Source organism: Phaethon aethereus (genome assembly GCF_964289735.1).
Source record: "Phaethon aethereus genome assembly, chromosome: 21".
Taxonomy (NCBI): Eukaryota; Metazoa; Chordata; class Aves; order Phaethontiformes; family Phaethontidae; genus Phaethon; species Phaethon aethereus.
This window is the reverse complement of record NC_138597.1, coordinates 925,214-944,145: the sequence shown is the minus strand read 5'-3', so window position 1 is coordinate 944,145 and position 18,932 is coordinate 925,214. Positions and strand designations below refer to the sequence as shown.

Sequence of the window (18,932 nt, the reverse complement as noted above, 5' to 3'; positions counted from 1 at the left end):
GGACTGCAGGTACCACGGCCTCTCTGGACGCTTTTCACAGACTCCAGCTCAGCAAGATGCTGGAAGAGTGAGGGGAAAAAGGGGCTTGTAAGGGGAAGGGGAGCATGGCAGGAACATTGCGTCCTCTGATAGCCCTGGGCAGCTGCTGAGGAGCTTCTGTAAATCAGAGCAGTCACTGGAGCTGCTCCAAAATCCATCCAACGCCCAGGAGGCCATCGAGCATCCTGCAACAGGGGGCTGCAGGAGTATCCTATGTCCCCCTCATATACTGACCACCCTGGCTGGGCTTCTCCCCGCATTGAGCTTAACCCCTGGAGACATTGCCACCCTGTCACCCATCTTCTGCCACGCACCTGGCTGTACACGCTGGCTGCACACGCTGGCTGCACTTCATCCCCTCCTGAGGCTCAGCCAAGGCAAGCAGTGCTCTGGGATGCTCAGTGCATGCCTTAGACAAATAAAAATAACTGTGATAGAAGATACCGAGTGCCTAATGCTAGCCTCGGCTTAAACACCTCCCATTTGCAATGCTCCGGAGTCAGCAGGGGCTCATCCGATGAGAACAGGCATCATGCAGGTCCCCAGCCAGCCATCGAGAGCAGACATGTCCCTGCTGGCACAGGACACCAAGGTGCTCTGGCTTCAGCAATAAATAAAGCAAGCAAACAAAACAAAATAAAAAAACCAACAATGATCAATTTTTTTAAACTTTAAATATTTTTTTTCTTTAAAATCTGTTTTCCTCTGGGGCTCTGTCTCTGTAAAGAGCTGTGCTCTCCCTGCAGCGTCTGGGTTACTTCCTCAGTCCTGGCCGTGGGGCAAGGGAGAAGCAGGGTCAGTTAGAGAGGGGGATGGATGGGCATTCCCGTCCGTGCATCACCGGCAGGTATGGATTTCCACCACCCGATGGCAGGGTTTGCACTTGACGGAGCAGCACCAGTGGAATTTGCAGCTGCACCTTTCCACAACCTCCACTTCGTCCGTGTGAAAGCCCCGGCCACAGCACATCAGCTCGCAACCGTCAATAGCCTTGGAGGTCTTGTTGCACTGCCGGCCGCTGGTGCCCAGCACCCCATTCTTGAGGTCATGGTCACAGAAGTCGGGACTGGAGTCCAGGTAGACGAGGTCCTCATCTGTGTGTGGCTTGAACTGGGAGTTTTTTGGCACCAGCACTTTGGTGGATCCAATCTCGCTCTGCTCGACCTCTGTGGCACCGTCGAATTTCTCCTTCAGGACGTTGCCCACTTTGCGGAAGGGGGGCATGGCTTTCCAGCACGTCTTGAACTCGCATGAGCCTGACACGCCGTGACACTTGCACTCCACCCGCATGTTGTTCAGGATCGCCTGGAGGAACAGACACGAGAAACAAGACGGGACAGTCAGCTTGGGATGGACACAGCAGGAGGAGTGCAATGTACGGCATCTGGAAGGGTTTTGCAGAAAGCGATGCTGATGCATGTGAGCTGATGGGATTAAGTGAAGCCAAAATGGCTCAAGCAATGGCTGCAGAGCCCAGATGGGATGCTGCAGAACTGTACCGGCTGCCCAGGCTTCCCCCTCACTATTACCTTCCTCCCTGCCTCGTTGTTGTGGAGGTTCATTAATGCTCTGTTGGAAGAAGCCCCTTTGCTCCTCTCACGGACGTCGACGAAGGACTGCGAGAAGGCCACGCCGTAGGCGATGTTATCGGAGCAGCCCGACCACTGGAAACCTAAGGCAGAGAGCAGAGATGAGACAGATACAGCCACCCTGTGTTGCTTGTCCTCTCCAGCCTTGCTCTTCCTAAAATACCTGCCCCCCTTCTGTCTTGCTGCCCAGGGGATTGGGGAAGTTGGGGAGTGCGGCCCTGGGGGGGGACGTGGACAAGATGCTTTCTCTGCCCCATGGGCGATGCTCCCAGATGCCTTTTTGAGGGACTCATGTGGACTAACAGGAGTCTGTGTTTTTTAAAAACTTTTTGCTCCTTTCTGGGTGGCTCCAGAGAGGAGGCATTTCCATGCTCGGCCCGTTTTGCATCCCCGCTCGGCTGCCCCGCTCCCTTTGCACGCTCACCCTGCGGGCTGCCCCCCTGCACCGTGCGGTCGCATCCACACTTGTCCAGCTCGCCGCTGCTGCAGGCGCGCGTCACTGCGAAGGCCACCCCTGCCGAAGAGATGGCATAGACGAATGCTGCCTCCCGCGTCCCTGCAACGGCACAAACGGTGGTGGGAAACGTGGCAGCAAGACACGCGAGAGGGCTTTCAGGAGGGGGTGCGGCCAGATGGGCAAAGGCCCTTGGTGGGCTGTTGTGTGTCTCTGCTCCTCATCCTTCCTAATGCTGGTGTTGCACACAAAACCCCTTGAAAAGCTGGTCTGAAAACTGGCTCTTGGCAAAACGTGCTATGCAGAGCTGTTAAGCCCTTCGTTTCATCTCCCTCCCAAGATGGGGTTCCCCATGCAGGACACTCATCCTCCCCACTCCCAGGGATGCTGTTTGCTTAGTGCCAAGCCTGGACCAGTCTCAGCAGAGACACCTTGGTGCTGGGAGATCATCTGCAGCAGCGAGAGCTCTATCTTGTAAGAGCAAAGGAGCTGGGAACTGCCCCCCAAGGTTAAAAACATGAATGTGATGGGCAAATTTTAACCTGGTAATGAGGGAGCTGCAAAGGCTCTATTGCCAATGTGGGGAGAGCTCTCCAGAGCTTATATGAAGAGACTGTCTTGCCTGGTGCTTACACGGCACCTCTGCCATGAAATCCCTCCTGCATCCAAAATAGTTGTCTGCTTTCCACATCCAGGAACATCCCCTGCAGCTGCAGACCCTCTCACACAGGGTCCTGTACCTCCCAGCACCTCCCAAACTACCCTGCAAAACCCCACACCGCTCCCAAAGTGCCTTGCAAAACTACGCTGGTCCCCAGGGTGCAGCCCCTTCCCAGCTCTTGTGTCTACCTGTGTGGTGCCACATGGTTAGGAAGAGCTTGTTTGGGAAGTCAGGGGACATCCCTGGGCATAAACGCACAGGGCAGCATGACCAGGGATCAGCTCTTGCAACACGCAAATCCCCACCATCCTCCGAGGCCGGCTGAGGACACAGCCCCTCTGTCTCTGAGCGAGGCGGGTTGGCATTTGGGGTAGTCCCATGCTAGGGGTAGAGAGGGGGGATGGTCTGCAAGCAGACATCGCGCCAGCTTGCCGGTCGGACAGAGGGCAGCTACTTTGGTGGTCGCAGCCCAGACTTTGGTGGCCCAGCTGTAATCTGGCCCAGGCGGCAGTGGCTGGGGAGGACCCAGCCAGCGCGGGGACTGAACCGCCTCCAAGTTAATCGAGGTTAATAGTAGGATCGTGTTGGTCGGTTTGTGCTGTGGCTGCCTAAAAAGAGACGACTTTTAGTTTCTGGTATTTCTGGTATTTCCAGTCCCTGAACCTTCACAAGAAGAGATCTTCACCCCTGCGTTGAGGGGAGGAAAGTCAAACAAGGAGCCGGGGGGAGGCTTTGGTCTATGGATCCTGAGATGGGAAGCGAGAGGGTGCATCAGAGATCGCAGTGGCACCCAAGGGGAGGCAAGGGCCGCTTCGGTGCTCTCCAGGGGTTGCAGAGGGGCCTTCCCGTCCGTCGCCTCACCGCGATGCTCTGGGTCCGTGCTTGGTTTGATCACAGCCCTGTGCCTCTGGGATGCCTGCGTGCAGCTGGGATCAGAGGGGCTGGGGGCTGCCCTGGCCATAAATGCCCCCTGAAGGCTGGCAGCTGGGTGGCGGCGGGCGATGATGCTCTCCACGGAGGGTCCAGCCGCCGCGTGTTTTACTCACGTCGGGCGGCAGAGGGCTGTCCTCCCAAGGGCTCGCCCGCAGAGCGAGCGGTGTGCCAGTCTGGCAGCGGTCACCGCTTCGGGGCTGCCCGGAGAAGAGACCGAATAAATCCAGCATCCCGCTGCAGCCGCGGCTTTGTGGAGCGAAGCTCCTGGGCTTGGCAGGGCAGAGATTAGACCGCAGGGTGACTTTAGGGCTCTGCTCAAACTTGGTATGTCCTTGTAAAAGGTCCAGGCTCTCCGGGTGCCCTGGGCTGGTGCCTCCGTGTGATGGGCACCCGCTGGGTGTGAAAAAGGTTTGGGAGGGGAAGCACCCAGCAGCTGCAAGGAACTGCAAGGGTCTGGAAATGCTGCCCCTAATACAGTCAAAAGAGCCCTGCTGAAATGCCGAGGGAAGACTTGTCAGGCCCAAGATCCAGCACTGGGTCATTCCCTACTCTCCCCAGCTGCTGGCCTAGGGGCAAGCAAGTAAAACCCACCCGCAGCCCACCGGCCCACTGTCATAGCCATTCCCCCATGCAGCAGCACCCCAGGTACGCGTCCTCCCGGCTCACCTTGCGTTACCACCTTGCCGAAGACGGGCAGGGTGTCCAGTGTGGAGCAGTTCCAGCGGCGGTTGCGGAACTGGTACTGGCACTCCTCGATGGCCAGCTGGGCTCCGCGCCGCACCGAGTCCATCACCTCCAGGTTCCTCTTGCACATCTGCACCTGGCGTTGGATCAAGCCCTTCAGCTTCTCGCAGGTCTCCTCCTCGGAGATGCTCCCCACTGAAGACAGCTTTGCCAGGTACCTGCCGTGAGAGCCAGCACTACTGGTTAGGAAGCAAGGGTTGGGGGAGCATGAACCCATGTTCAGCTGGGACACCCTGCACTGCAGAAAGCAAGGAGACCTAACCTCTCCCCTCCTCCATAGCTGAGACCTGGTGCCCATCTGGGGTCACCTTAAATGTGCCACTGCGGTGGCTCCGCAGGATGCATTTTTTGGCTGGCAGAGAGCAAGCCCAAGCAAAACAACCACCCCTCTGCAGCCTGGTCCCCTGTCTCTGGGGGAGCCCAGCTGCTGGCTCCCCTTTGCCTCTATTGCCTGCAAGGAAGATATTTTCGGCGTTGTCTGAATGTGCCCGGTCAGGTCTCCTGAGTACTGGCACATCCAAGTGCTACTAGGAAAAGCCAGAGGTCTCTGAAGTCAGCCAAAACAAGCAGGACAGGCGCTCGGCTGCCAGCTCCAGCTGCCACACTGCTGCCGCAGCGTGGCTCTGTGCTCATCACCAACAACATCGCCCTCCAAACCACTTCCCTCCTGGAGCCTGCTTTTAGCTCCTCCAGCCCCCAGCAGGCAAGGATGGCCTCTGGGAGCTGCCAGGTTTCCTGTCACTCGAGATTCAAACAGGGCTTGAAGTGAGGAGGACAGAATCAGGAGCCTGCTGTGGGCAAAATTGCACATGCTGGGCACTTCTTCCACCAGCCCAGCCTGTGAAAATGGCCATGCAGTCTTTGCTGACCTGGAAAAGACCAGCCCTGCATGGAGATGACCATGTGCTCTGCTTTCCATGGCCCCATCCTCAGCAGAAGGAGTTACAGAGCTGCTCTTGGGTATCAGCATTAGGGGGATGGGATGAGGGAGCTTACCCTTCTGGGGCAAGCACCTTGCAAGCTCTTGGCATCCCCTCACTGAGCAGCTGGGCACGATGGTCCATGTTGCACATCCCAGTAACCCAGCCCACCATGCCCTGCATGTGTGCACGCTCGCCCAGTTCCCAGGTCCGTCCTCCTGCCCCAGCCTCTGGATCCCAGAGGGGTTTTAAGATACACGCAGTCAGATTATCCAACAGCTCAGTCAGGCTGTTGGATAATACAAGATCCTCTACAGCTATCTGTGCCTGTGCCAGCACGTGCGTAGCTGAGAATCCCTCCTTCCCGTGGCTGCTGGCACCTGCTTTAAGTGACACTGCCACCAGTGGAGCCTCGTCCTGCTGTGGAGAAGGGAGGTCCCCTGCATGGGACAGGGAAAACTCACACTTGCTCCTGCTGACCACACCGAGCTTTAACGTCCTCGGGAATTGCCAGCGTCAGCTCACATGGCTACCTCATCTGCACTGAGAGATGGGAGTACCAAGCGAAGGCTTTTTGGAAACCTCAGTCCTTGACTCTGCATTTCCCAGCCCTGCAGAGCTTGTGGGTTTTTTTGTTTGCTTGTTTTTTTCCTCCTCCTCCCAAGTTGCGACATCCTGCTAAGGATTTTTCCTTTGAAGCCCTGCTCGCCTCCGAGAAGTGACTGTGCAAAAGTGGCTCCTGTTCCCTGCCTGTTCCCATGTGTCCCAGGAGCCAGATCTGCTGACTTCAGCCACAAAATCAAGTTGTCACAGCCTCTTCCTCCCATTAGCCCTGCCAGTTTGCCCCAGGAGGAGAGAACAGGATTTTCTCTTCTGTGCATCAGCAGAATTATTCACCATCTTGGTTTCACGCTTACAACTGGGGTGCTGTGGGAGATGGTTAGAAAGCTGGCTTGGCTTGCAGTGTCCGTGGGGAGTCTGTGTGGCGAGTCGTCAGAAGCATTCGGCTTTCCTTGTGCATGGAGATCACTTGATGCAATGCCTCTCGGACAGTGGGAAGTGGCAGACTGCCCTGCTTTCAGAGCCAAGTTCTTTTCTAGCCTTTATACCAGCTAAGCATCTTTGTCCAAGGCTTTCTGCTCCTCCAAGGGCACAGCCCTGTTTGCAGAGGACTGGCCACGCGGTTCCCCAGTGCACACGGCTGGCTTGGAAACCCCACCGTGACCAAACCCAGGGATGTCACCTTTCTGCTGGCCCCCGCACCATGCAATGAGTGTCCCTGTTCCTGGGCTGCAGTCCTGGACACAGGGTGCAACAATTGCTGTTCCTGCATCTCGCTGCACTTGGCTGACCCAGGGTGAAGGCAGCAAACCACCCTTGGGAGCTTTGAGGATGTTGGATGCCGAGCAAGCCCGGAGTGACTGTGACAGCTCTGTCCCCTTCCAGGTCCAGCCGTTATTTCAGTTTGGGCATGGGGAAGCTGACACACAGCAGAGTGGTGAGATTGATCCCAAGACACCATGGGTCGGTTGAGCAGCTTTGAGCCTGGAAGCCAAGAAAACTGGATTCTGCCTCCAGTACTAACCCCTTGTGCTGATTAGACTTTCCCCCGCTCCTGCTACTTAAGCAGCATTTATCATACCAGGGAACCAGCTCAAGCAAAGCGGCATGGCTGGTCCTGCTGATGAATCAGTGCCCAGTCTGACTGCAGGCACCTTGGCAGGAGAGCCATGCCGCAGGTGTAACAGCCACGTTAACATCAGCTCTGCTCAGGATGGGGGCATCATCTCCTTTTCTAATATATTTCCCAACTCAGTGGGATTCTCCGGGCAATGGGGAGCTATAAATTCAAAGCACACATGAAGAAAAGCATGACAAGAGCCTTTCAAGCCTTTCCAAGTAGATGTGCCTGATAACATGCCTCCCCAACAAGCATTTAATGCTGTTTGGGATGATAAAATAAAGGCCAAGGATGCTTCAAAGACAGGTACAGCTCTCCAAGAACAGGTCTGGTAATTTCTTTTGCAAGGCAGGCAAATAAGATGAAGCTATCCAGAACGGTGCTCTGGCCTCTCTCCCCCATGACAGGTCCTCTGTATGCCATCATCCCTCCTCAGCCCATGCGTGTCTGCCTCTCCTTGGGATTGGAGGCAACTGTACCTAAAATGCCATGGCCCCATCAGACTCCCAGCTTGCTACCAGTCTCCTGCATCCCAGGAGTACCATACTGCTTCCCAAAAAAGGCATTTTTTTGAGGGGAGAAGGCTCGCATCCTGCTCCCTTGTCCAGGAGGGATCCAGAGGTTGAGTCAACGATGTAAGGAAGGACCTTTGCTGAAGGACCTCAGCTTTGAGGCTTTCACATGGCTTCTCCACACCACATTCAGGGGTAACAGGCAGGAGCATCTCACCCCCTTTGACCTCTCTGGGGCAGCTGAAGGGCGAGATGAGAGCTGGGAAACGTGCTCTGCCTTCACCAGTGCTCGAAGATGCTTCCACCCTGCAACTCACAGACTGGTTCTCAGGGCTGTGGAGCCCAAGCAAGGCACCACCAAACGTATCTGCAGCATCCCATGGTCACCATGGAAACCCAGCTCTAGCACTGTGCCTGGTCCTTAATGAGGACCTTGCTCCAAACTTCGTTTTCCTGGACTGAGGTGGTAGAAACCGCAGGCAAAGCCTCTTGTCTACCAGCACACACGGCAAGACAGGCACAATGGGAGGAAACCCAGCAGTTCCTGCCCTCTGCAAGGTCTCGCTACCGATCTCCATCCTGATACCACATCTTGGTTGCTGTGCAGAGCTGCACTGAGCTCTAGATTATGACTTAAGTCTCACATGCAGCCTCAAAACAGCCCTTCTTGTGGAAAAAACCCAAATAATGGCATATTTTCCTCCTTTTGCAAGATTGGGCAAAGAATGTTTCAAGGGGTGAGCTGCTGCCTAAGCTATTTGTTCAAGTTTTGTCTTGCTTCATCATGGCATTTATGTTTCTTTTCTTCTGCCTTTAAATTCAGACGAGTCATTCACAGAACAAGTTCCCTTTTTATTAAAAGTCATTGATTTAATACAAAACTGATGGAAAGCCCTTCCTTTTTTTTTCCATCCATGGTATATAGATCAAGACTGAAACCCCGTAATTTAAGCAGCTGCAGTTGATCCACCCTGCAAGATGGCAAATGAGGAAACCTCAAATCCAGGGAGCTTTGATAAGGCGGGAGTGGGGTGGACAGACCTACTTAAATAAAAATGACAACAATCATTTCAAGAGGAAGAATAATTGGTGAAATGACAAGAAGACATTGTAAGAGCCACAGCAGTTGGCAGATAGAGCCAGAAGGAGAGGGTAGGGGATTCCCTGCCGTGGGAAGGTGTGGAAATTTGAGTCATTGACAAATTCTCAATAGAGGTGGGTCAGGGAAGATGTAGCAGTTGTCTAGGAGAAAGCAGAAATCTCTGGTGTTTCTTTTATTTAAACAAATGAGTTCCAAGCATGAGAACTCTTTGTATTGTCTCATTTTGGGAATATTTTCCTGAAGATGGTAACAGTTGAACCCAGGCCAGTGGTATCACTGATATATCACTCGGAGATGCTGAGAAGACTGATGAGCCTGAGCTGCACCCTGTTCAGCAAACATCCAACCTGCCTGGGATACCTGCGTGACCAAGGCCACAAAAGGCTTGTTCAGGTCTTGAATTTGCGGAGACGCTCCAGCTCTGCTCCTCTCAGAGGCAGCCTCTGCAAGCATCCTCCTTCCAGAAGGAGCAACAAAGTCAGCCTGGATCAGCAGCACATCTCCCTGCTTCTTGTGGCTGGCTGGCTGATCAGCCAGTGACTCAGGGATGTATTTAGGATTGAGACTGCCTTGTGCAGAGTGGTTTCCTCTGAGGAAGAAGAAAAGGCTTGTTTAGGATGCATAAACCAAAAGTGCATGGAGATAGACAGATGCAAAGAGAGAGGGGTACTGACCAGGCACCGCAAGGAGCCATCCTGCAGCTATGGAGGAGGGTATCACCTTTTCCTTGTTGCTTTCCCTTTCCAAGCAGAGAGAAAACATAGGGAGTTGTCCCAGGGTTGGCAGGTCAAAGGATGCTCTAGGTGGGCCAGAGAGCCCACATGCTTTCTTGTGAAGTCCCGCACTGGACTTAGTACCACTTCCCCTGTGCCAACATGGCCAAGTCTGTAGGTACCACCCACATCCTTGGCATGGTTCAGCAGGTCTGCCAACTCGGGCATGTTCCTGTCAGGATCTGATGGAGACCTGCAACCTGAAAGGTTCCCCTTATCCAGCTGATGGCTCTGCAGCAGGACATGTCCCTCCCAGAGACTAAGGCTTCCCCCTTCTAGATATCCTGCCTTTCCATCCCTTCTAAGTGCAAGCCATGATTTACAAAGTCATCATCTAGGAGCCTGTCTGATTTTTTCCCCTGGAAGAAAAGCAGCTCTCTGGCTCAGTCCTTCCTGTCACAGTTACTGCACGTTTCATCTCTTGGCTGAAACTGTGCTTTTCACACCCTGATCTCCATCTCCAATTAACAGCTGCCAAAACAGTCTCCCAGGAGGAGGCGTTGCCATGCTCACCATTACCTGCCTACAGGCCCAAGTGTGCAGCTCCGCTGCCTGAGCTCAAAGTTGAACCTACGGCTCAAATCCTGTCCCCCGACTCCTTGGACCCTAACACCCTGCACCTAAGAAACACCCATCTACCCATGCACCAACCGGTCGTGGTGCCTGCCTCCCCCATCACAAGTCTCTGGGGACAGCAAGATGGCCAGTGCTGCTTCTTGGCTTTCTGAGCTTCCAGGGGCAACATCTCCACTTTGTGATGGCGAAGACCAGGGCAGAAACTGGGAAGAGCCCGAGAGCAGCATCCACTTTGGAAATCTGCTTTGAATGCGCAGTAGATATCCTTTACTGCATCATCCTTTAAGTCAACAGAAGCTACTCCTGGGCTCAAGTAAAACAGCAATGCCTTGTTGCAAGAGGAGGCAAGTGCAGGCCACCGGGATGAGCTCTGTGGGAATTCCCCTTGTGCAGCTTCAGGCTAGACCTGGTTGGAGACAATCTGATGAGTTTTTAGTTTCAATCAGAATTTCAAATGCGTGGCGAGAGAAGCCTTCTGCAGGATTAGTTTGATCTCGCCCAACTTGCAACAGACCCCAGGCTGCTCTCCATCGGCCAAGATACTCAATTAATTTTTTCCCCAAGTAATTTCTTGAAAGCACAATACTGGCTCCAGTTCTGCTGAGCCAGCCGGATCCTGCACGCCACCTTCCCAGCTGCAAACCGCAACCGCAGCAGCTCCTGGAGAGCCTGGAGGATGCTCTCAGGGGTCACCCACAGGCATGGGGGGCAGACACCCTGGGGCTGGAGCCAAACAAAGGTTACCTGCACTTTGTATCCAGAGCAGAGTCTGCCGTTCGAGCAGCATTGGATGACTGAGTTTTTTGTGGATTCACAAGGCTTTCAAGCTTTAAGAAAAAAATCACCAAGCATTGTAAGAGCCAGCATCGTTGCAACTTGTAAGGAAATACAAGTTTAATACAATTCCTCCCAGGAAGAACCTCCTGGCAACTGTTAACCTCCAGGATTGCTCAGCAATTTCATCGTTTTAAGAAAGTCCAAATAAATGGCTGCAATGCATTTCTCTCCATCTGCAAGGATGAATTAACTGAGAGGACAGTAGATCTCAGCAGAGTAACATAATTTCGCTTCAATGCAAAAGTCCAGTTCTGACTCATGGAGTCATAGCAAACCATTGCAAAAAAGAAATTTGCTTTTTGCTGTTGCTCATATTTGGAGCTGATCCAATTCTGCACAGTCTGGGGTGCAGAGTGGTTTTATCTCACTCATGTCCATCCTCCCTAGAGTAAGGCTCTGCCGCTAAAGATTGGGGTGTAGTTTTACTTGAGGCTTCCTTTGGAAAAGACAGAAATGCCCATCACCACTGAGGAGCTAGAGAGCATGGATCCCTCCTACACCCTGGTAAACGCAGCCCTGAAGTCTTCCTGCCAGACAGGACCAGTGCTCAGAGACAAGCCAAACTGGCTGGAAGTCCAGAGGTGTCTTGCCTCTGCAGGGTGCAACCCTTCAAGTCATCGCTGAGCTAAAATTAGCTGTTTTTGTCAAAAGTGGCAAGACTTGTAAATAAATAAATAATAAAAAAAAAATATTTCCAGTGGAGGCTGCCAGTTTCACTCTCCCTCCCCATGCCCTCAGGGAATGGGTGTCACTGGTTGCATGCACCAACCTCGCAGACCGGGCAGGATCCCCAGAGCAATGCAAAGGAGCCCTGGGCACCCCAGAGGCAGAGAGCTGCTCCTCCAGCCCATGGCAGCCCTCAAAGTAAGGAACTTCTCCATCAAACCCAATCAGCGCAACCCACCATCCCGGCTGCCGGAGCAGAGGTGACCAGGGAACCTTCCTGACGCTGTCCTTGCATCGAAAAAACAAGAGCGCAGGGAGAGGAGCGGGGCTTGGCAGGAGCAGCTCTGCCCTGGAGCTAGCTGCACCTGCCGAATCAGCGCCGCGGCGGCACGGCATCTGCCGGGAAAATGCTGGACCGGTTCCTCGCCAGGTGGAAAATGGGAGGGTCGCAACGACAATGCAAAGAATCCCGTACAAAATTCAACCAAGCCAGGCTCAAAGCCAAGTGAGCTCTCCCTGCTACCAAAGCTGGGGAGACTCACCTTAAAAAAAAAAAAAAAAAAAAAAAAAATCAAGTCTGGTTTAAAAACAGAGACATGCAATTGTAGGACCCAGGCGTGCTTCTTCCCAATTCTTCTACATTGCACAATAACCCAAACTGGCACAAAATGAGCATTCAGGCTGCTCTTGCAACATCCCCACTGCAAAGGTGTAAGGGATGAGCATGGAGAATTGGGCCCCACGTTTGCAAATTGCCATGTGATGTTCAGATGAAAGGGGGCCAGAGAAAGCCAAACTCCTTTATCCTCCCCGCTCCAGCCCTTGAAAGTGGTTACTATTAGAGGGCAGCTGCTTAGCCAGGCTGGTTCGGACACTTGCAAGGTCGTCTATCTTTCCCAGAGTTCTCAAATTCAAATTTTTAAAAGGGTTTAAAAGCCTATCTGTGCTCCTGGCCCTTTAAGTCAAGTCTCAAGCCCAGACGGAAGTTTTAAACCCCTGTAAAATAGGGGGTAGACGGAGCTGCTGGTGGCACACCCTGCTCTGCAGCAGCATAACCGCATCTCAGACTATTCAGCATCCATATGGAAAGCCTCCTCCAAAGCCAGTTTTAGCTGCAAGAAAATGGAAGGAGGCTGTAATGATTCCCAGATAGCTTGATAACCAGGGGTCTCGCCCATAAAGGACCCCTGTCCTGTTGTCTCCGATGTTTTCCAGGCACAGGATTTGACTGTCATCATTCAAACCACCCAAACAGCTACAGTTCACAGCAGCCCCAGCGCCACGTGCAGTTAGTGGATGCTTACACTCACACCCCACTTTGCACATTTTCTAGTTCACCTCTTCAGGTGTACTTCCTCTGAAATAAAGAAATAAATGAATAAATAAATAACTAAATGACTGCTTGCCCCTTACCTCTCACTGAAGCAGGAGCCTGGCGCTCCCATGCCGGCTTTAGAGAGGCGCTCGTTTGGCTGAAACCCTCTACAAAACATCCCCAGTATCAGGATGGTTCTGGACCACTGAGAGAAGGTGCTTCCAAATTCAACCATGTTACTGCACATGCAGGTTCAAAAGCTGGATTGAGGCTGTGAAATGCAAGTTGCTTCGGAAAGTAACTCTGCTGTTTCCCCTGTAAAAAGCATATCCCTGGACTCCTCCAGAGATAAAGCAGAAGCTGGAGGGACCTTCCTGTGCACAACCAGCTAGATGTAAAAGGCAGTAACTATAGCCCTTTATTTAATTTCACAATTCTGTGCCCAAAGAATTAAAAGCTTTAAAGCTCTCTGAGCCTCCAAAGGCAGGAGGAAAAGCAAGCCTGAGGTTTTCAGGACAAGGAGGAACAGAGCATCTCTTCAGATTTGGAGAACAGAGGTTTTCTGGATAGGCAGCGAGCCAAGCAACGTCTCCCAAAATTCGGACACTGAGAAAACACACCTGAGGTTTGCATCCTAATCAGAGAGAAAGTAGCTTGGTCTGTTTAATGAAAGGATTTGGCAAAGTCCCTTCAAGCTCAACGGTCGCTGTACCAGAGCAATCCCTCTGAGAGGTACCTACAGGATCTCCCTTTTCTACGGGATGGGGTGGCTCAGAGGACACCATTTGCATGGACAAAATGAGCCCTTCCCCACAAAGCCAGGCTTACAGAAAACCTTCAGCTCAAGTGTTGCAAGCGGCGTCTCTCCGAAGCGCTGGGGGAATGCGAGTCTGGACAGGTCGAAAGAAGCTGGCGGGGGGGGAGAGTCACAACGGAGCTTAATCACTAATCCAGCAGGTTTCTGGAAAAGCAAACTTCACCGTGCGCTGCCACCCAGCGCACACACCTATATGCAGAAATATGCGCCCGGCGGGGCTGGATCTGGCCCCGATGTGCTGGGCGCGGGCTGGCAGTGCCCGGGCAGCTCTGTGATAGAGCAGAGCTTGCTGGAGCCCACACGCGTGAGGCTTCGAAGACATACGAGGCACACTCATTCCTCGAATATCTGATAACTCCTGGGATCCTTCTAACTCTGTTTATTGCCTCTGGCAGCCTTTGTTTCTGATGTGAGAAGATAAACAATGGGAATTGTCTTAATCCTAAAGGCAAAGAATAAAAAGTACCGAGCGGGGGACGATCCTTTTATCACGATACATTTGTACATCAAAAAAAGTCGACCCCCTTCCTTTCAAACGCACTGAAATGTATCTGCTTTTCCTCCCCTGTTGGCAGGAATGAGCCCGCCGCTCTCCCGCGGCCGAGCCCCCCGCGCCAACCCCTCGCTTCACCAGCACGGACGGCTGCACACAGCCCTCCCCGTCTATTGCGGTGAACCACCCCTCTGCCTCGGCTTCCCAAATACGATCCCAGTTGCGTATGGCGCTGGGGACCAGGGGGTCCCACCTCTGCGCGTCCGCGCCGGGCGGCTTGTCGACCTCACTCATGAAATCCCCCTTTGCAGGCACCTCCCCGCACCCGTCCCGGCGCAGCTGAGGCTGCTCCTCTCTGGGGACCTGCCATCATCCCGCAGGGCTTCTTCAGCAGGACCTTCTCCCTGCAGGGAAAACACTCCCACAGTTCCCAATATACCTTCACCAGAAGCGTGACAGCTTAAAAGACCACCTTGATAGCTGCTATGATCCACCCACCACTTGCTGCAGACGCGTGGCGCGCAAGTCGCTCCATCTGGCAGAGGAGGAGGGGAGGAGGACTAAGTGCTAACGCGTCCCCGGCAGCTACCGACGGGCGAGCGCCCTTTCCCATGGGCAGGACACTTGGAGAACGCCGCTGACCTGGCGCTTTCCCTGGGCGTAGGGAGCATCCACTAAAACCCACCCACATCCCACAGCCTCCAGTAAGCTGAATCTAAAGGCAGGAGAGACTGGAGGGGACTCCTCGTGCAGGGGATGTGCTTGTGGGGCCATGCCCACCTGGGCACAGGTGTTGGGAGAGGTGCAAGCCACTCGGGACCTTTCGTGCTGACAGCCCCAGGGACTCCCCCCCCGGCCTCGGCGTACCAGCCCTTTGCTGATGGAGGCCCGGGGAGGTGAGATGGAGGTGGCCCACGTTCCCAGCCTGAGAGTGGGTCCGCTGGCTGCGTGCACCGGGAACTAATTAGCTGACGGCAGCTGGCAACGCTGGGAGCAGGGGAAGCGCCATCTCCCACCAGACAAGATTAATTAGGAGGAACTGGTGCCTTCATTCAAAGTTAGGTGGGAAGGTGCTATCATGCTCCATCCCCTCTGCCCCAGGGGGGGGTCTCCCCAGAAGACAGTCCCACTGCCTCGGCAAACACACAGGAATTTTCCAGAATGATTTCCGCCCCTGTTTACCTTACACATTATTTCAGTGTTTGTTCAGCGGGTTCCCAATGTCACCGGGCTCCTCTGCAGCATGCAACAGCCCCCCGCCACACGTCCTCCCACTGGGAACAGGGGTCCGAGGCGCGGGCAGCCCTGCCTGCCACAGATCCTGGGGGCCGGCATGCTTGGATGCCCCAGCCCTGCCAAATCCTTCCCTGGACTGCTGGCCCTTGCGCGGCACCTCACCAAGCCCCGGGCCCTGTTCTGACCCCACGCCCCGACCTCCGTCCTCCCCCGGCGTGGTCTGGACTCATAACTTAAGGACAGAAAGGGGACAGGGGCTTGATAACACCTCGGACCCGAGCGGCTGGGGAGGGTCGGCATCCCCTGCAGCCCGTCTGCTGGGGGACGCGGGCTGCGGCCCCCGCTGCCACCGGTTTGGGGGGTCAGCGGGGACCCGGCGCGATGGGGACGGGGGGCCGATGCCCCGCTGGGTCCCGAGCGACGGCGTCGCGGGGGTCTGCGCCCCGATGCTGCCTGACCCCGGCGGCACCTGCTCCGCCGCCCCGGGTGGTATCAACAAGTGGCGGCGGCGGACCCCCCTCGCCCCGCGGCTACTCACAGCCAGTTGCTGGCGTTGGCCGAGAAGGTGGCGAGGATGATGAGCAGCAAGGAGCGCAGGAAATACTCCGGGCTCATCCTGGAGGGCAGGCGGGGAGAGACCGAGCGCAGCCGGCGGCGGCAGCCCCCCCCCCGCCCGCCCGGGGCAGCCGCCGCCGCAGGTGGGCGCCGGGCAGGAGCGGCGGCGGGCGCTGCCCGGTGGATGCGCCCGCGGCAGCCGCCGAGCCCGACTGTCAGCTCGGTCGGCCCATCCCGGGATGGAGCGGCGGGCCGGGGGCGGGCCGGGGGCGGGGGCAGCCCCGGGGGCCGCCCCAGCTCCGCCGCTGCCTGGGCGGGACCCGCCGCCGGGGACACCCCCGGAGGCGGGACGGCGGCGGGGAGGGCACCGGGGGGCTCTCCCGCGCCCCGTACCCCGCTGCAGTGCCCGCCCCCCCCCCCCCCCCCCCGCCCCGTAGCGACCTCCGCGCCTCCCTGGATGGGTTCGGTGGGCGCGGGGGGGAGTGTGTGTGTGCGTGTGGCTTCTCCCTCGAGGTGCCGGGAGAGATGGGGGCGACTCGAAGGGGGGAGGAGGGGTTTTTCTCTCGCATTTGATGCTTTTAGGGTAATTTCCGCGCGGCTGCGAAAAAGCGGAGCCCTCGGGATGGGGCATGGCGCTGCCTCGGGCTTCCGTACCGCTGGGAGCTGCCCCGGCATCGCCGAGGCTGCCCTCCCCGTCGACACCGCCCGTTCCACCCGGAGGGAGTGCCCAAAGCCCTGTTCCGAGGGTGCGCCGCAATGCCGAATTCTGGCATTTGAAAATTCACAAACAAGGAGAGGGGTCTGGGGGGTTCTACCAGCGCTGCCCTGGTGGAGAGCAGCCAGCCGCAGTGCCCTGGTGATGGGCTCCGGGCTGTGCATGTGGAGGGTGATGCTTGAGCAAGTATCGAGGCTTAAATCTGCCTCTGAAGTTGTCTAGAAAGGTCAACTCCTGGGAGTCCCAGGAGCTACCAGGAGCATGGCTTGCCCACCCTGGAGGCCAAGAGGTGCAGTGGGAATCCCCATCTCCTCCCCCATACCTCCATCTATCCCCCGCAGTCCACGTGGGCACAAATGACTTAATTTGAAGCCAGGAGTGACAAGAAATGGCTGCTTGGTCTGAAATCCAAGATCCCAGGCAGCCAACAACTGTGCACCAAATCTCTTCCCGACAATGTTATTAGTTAGGTCCATTACTAAAACCTCTTGCTACCATCTCTAAAATCTTGCCAAGCTGGTTTGGAGCTATTCAAAATTCCCTTTGTCTTTTCAACTCCATTTTCCTGCTCTCAGTGTAGCCAGGACACACTTATTCAAAGCACGGCAGCTTGCACTGGGCTGCACACATGCCTGTCTAAGTGTATTACACCTACTTTAAAATCTCTGCATTAGTTCCCTGTCAAAGCGAGGATTTAATTTCAAAGTGCTTTGACTTATATTCCAGCTCCTGACAGGCGGCAGCCCACCCTCACCTAGTCATTCATCTGGCTTTCACGTCCTTGCTGATTATCCCGGTTGAAAGCGGGATGCTGGCTTCTTTGCCGGTGAATTGGAGGTTGTTGCTGTGAGCCCCGACTGGGTAATTCAGTGCAACTGGAGCTGATTAATCTGGCTCATCGTTCGAGACAAAGCCGTGGCCTTCCTCTGGCTTCTAATCGCTCTGGGTGTTGAGTGAAGTCGTCAGGAAGGCAAGAGCTAATTGAAAGGCTAAGGGGAACGAGAGGTTAGAGGGCCATGGCTGGCTGGCCAGCGCCACGTGGGTCCATGGGAATATCGTATTTTTGGGCCTCATCTCTGTTATTCCCCCCTCCCCAAGGAGAAACACCAGAGAGCTCAACAGAAGCCAGAGGGGTGGCCATGGACCCAGATTTCTGCACGGGTCGCTGGGGCACCCTGGCCGGAGTGGACACCTGCAGCCCAAGGAGCATCCCTGGCCGAGATGCTCCTGGTACCAGGGCTGATGGTGCTGCTGGCAGGCTCAGGGCACCCTGCGGCTCTTGTCGGGGTAGCTGAGTTGGCAGGGTGGTGTGGCGAGTGCCTGGCATGAGCTGGAAGACCTCTGTGAGATGCCACAGTATGATTTCCCGGGGCCCTTTTTATGGGCCCTGTGCGCTCTGGGTGATGCGAGATGCTTCTCCCAGCACTTGGCTCCAGACTAATTTAGCTGGCCCTGTGTTAAGGGCATGTGAGGTGGGTCAAGGAGGAGCTTGGGAAGGCAAATTCCCTGGTCACTCCGCTCCTCATCCTGCTAGCAGCAGCGGAGGTTGCCAGCCACTTGGACCCAACACCCCTGGAGATGCTCCCCCCTGGGTCTGCTCCCTCCTCCCTTTCACTTCCCACCTTCTGCCTGTAATGTACCTGCCGAGACACCTCTCCTGGCCTGGGCGAGGAGCTGTAGAGCATGTCCACCTGCTTCTGCAGTGGGTTCGAGCCACTGTCTCCAGTATGGCAGATAGAGCCGAGGGGAACATCCCGACTTACCCAGCAGGAAGGGACGCATATGCAGAAGGCATGAACGCCAGGCCATTTGCAGCGGTCACAGCGTGGGATCACATCCACGGGATGCGTTGGGGCTAGGATGTCCACGGGCTGATGGGTGGGAACCCCGTGCTGGAGGGAAGGCAGATGCACACACATCTGGAGTGAGTCACCCTGAAGGGAAGTGCTTCGTGAGCTGTCTGTGGAGATGATAACAGCGGGGCAGGGCGGGAGGGGTGTTTATTTTACAGCCTCTGTGGTGGAGGAGATGATGAGTGTGAATGGACGGAATATGGAAATGGGCACTCACCAGGACAGGCAGGTTCCTTGGCCTTTTCAAAGATGCCCATGAAACACTGCTCAGTCGTTACCTGCAGACTAGGCGCTTCCTGCAATATAGATGCTTTTGGCCTTTTGCTCAGAAGATGCCAGGTTGTGGCGAAGACTTCAAAGCACAGCCGGTTTGGAAGAGAGGAAAGGCCAGATCCAGGAGAGCATTTAAGAGAGGCACCAGTCCTCCTGGCCTCGTGCATTGGTGTAGAGCACCCTGCACA

At 55.4% G+C, this 18,932-nt stretch overlaps 1 protein-coding gene across 1 annotated transcript; it reads right to left on the bottom strand.

Annotated features, from left to right (window-relative positions):
• Window positions 1-743: 743 nt before the first annotated feature.
• WNT4 (Wnt family member 4) lies at window positions 744-15,963 on the bottom strand (the record flags this gene model as incomplete). The annotated part of the gene is made up of 5 exons (XM_082009502.1): window positions 744-1,344; window positions 1,569-1,711; window positions 2,053-2,184; window positions 4,343-4,578; window positions 15,887-15,963. 5 exons carry the CDS (start codon window positions 15,961-15,963, stop codon window positions 877-879), a joined length of 1,056 nt encoding a protein of 351 aa, XP_081865628.1. The 3' UTR covers window positions 744-876.
• Between the last annotated feature and the right edge of the window lie 2,969 nt (window positions 15,964-18,932).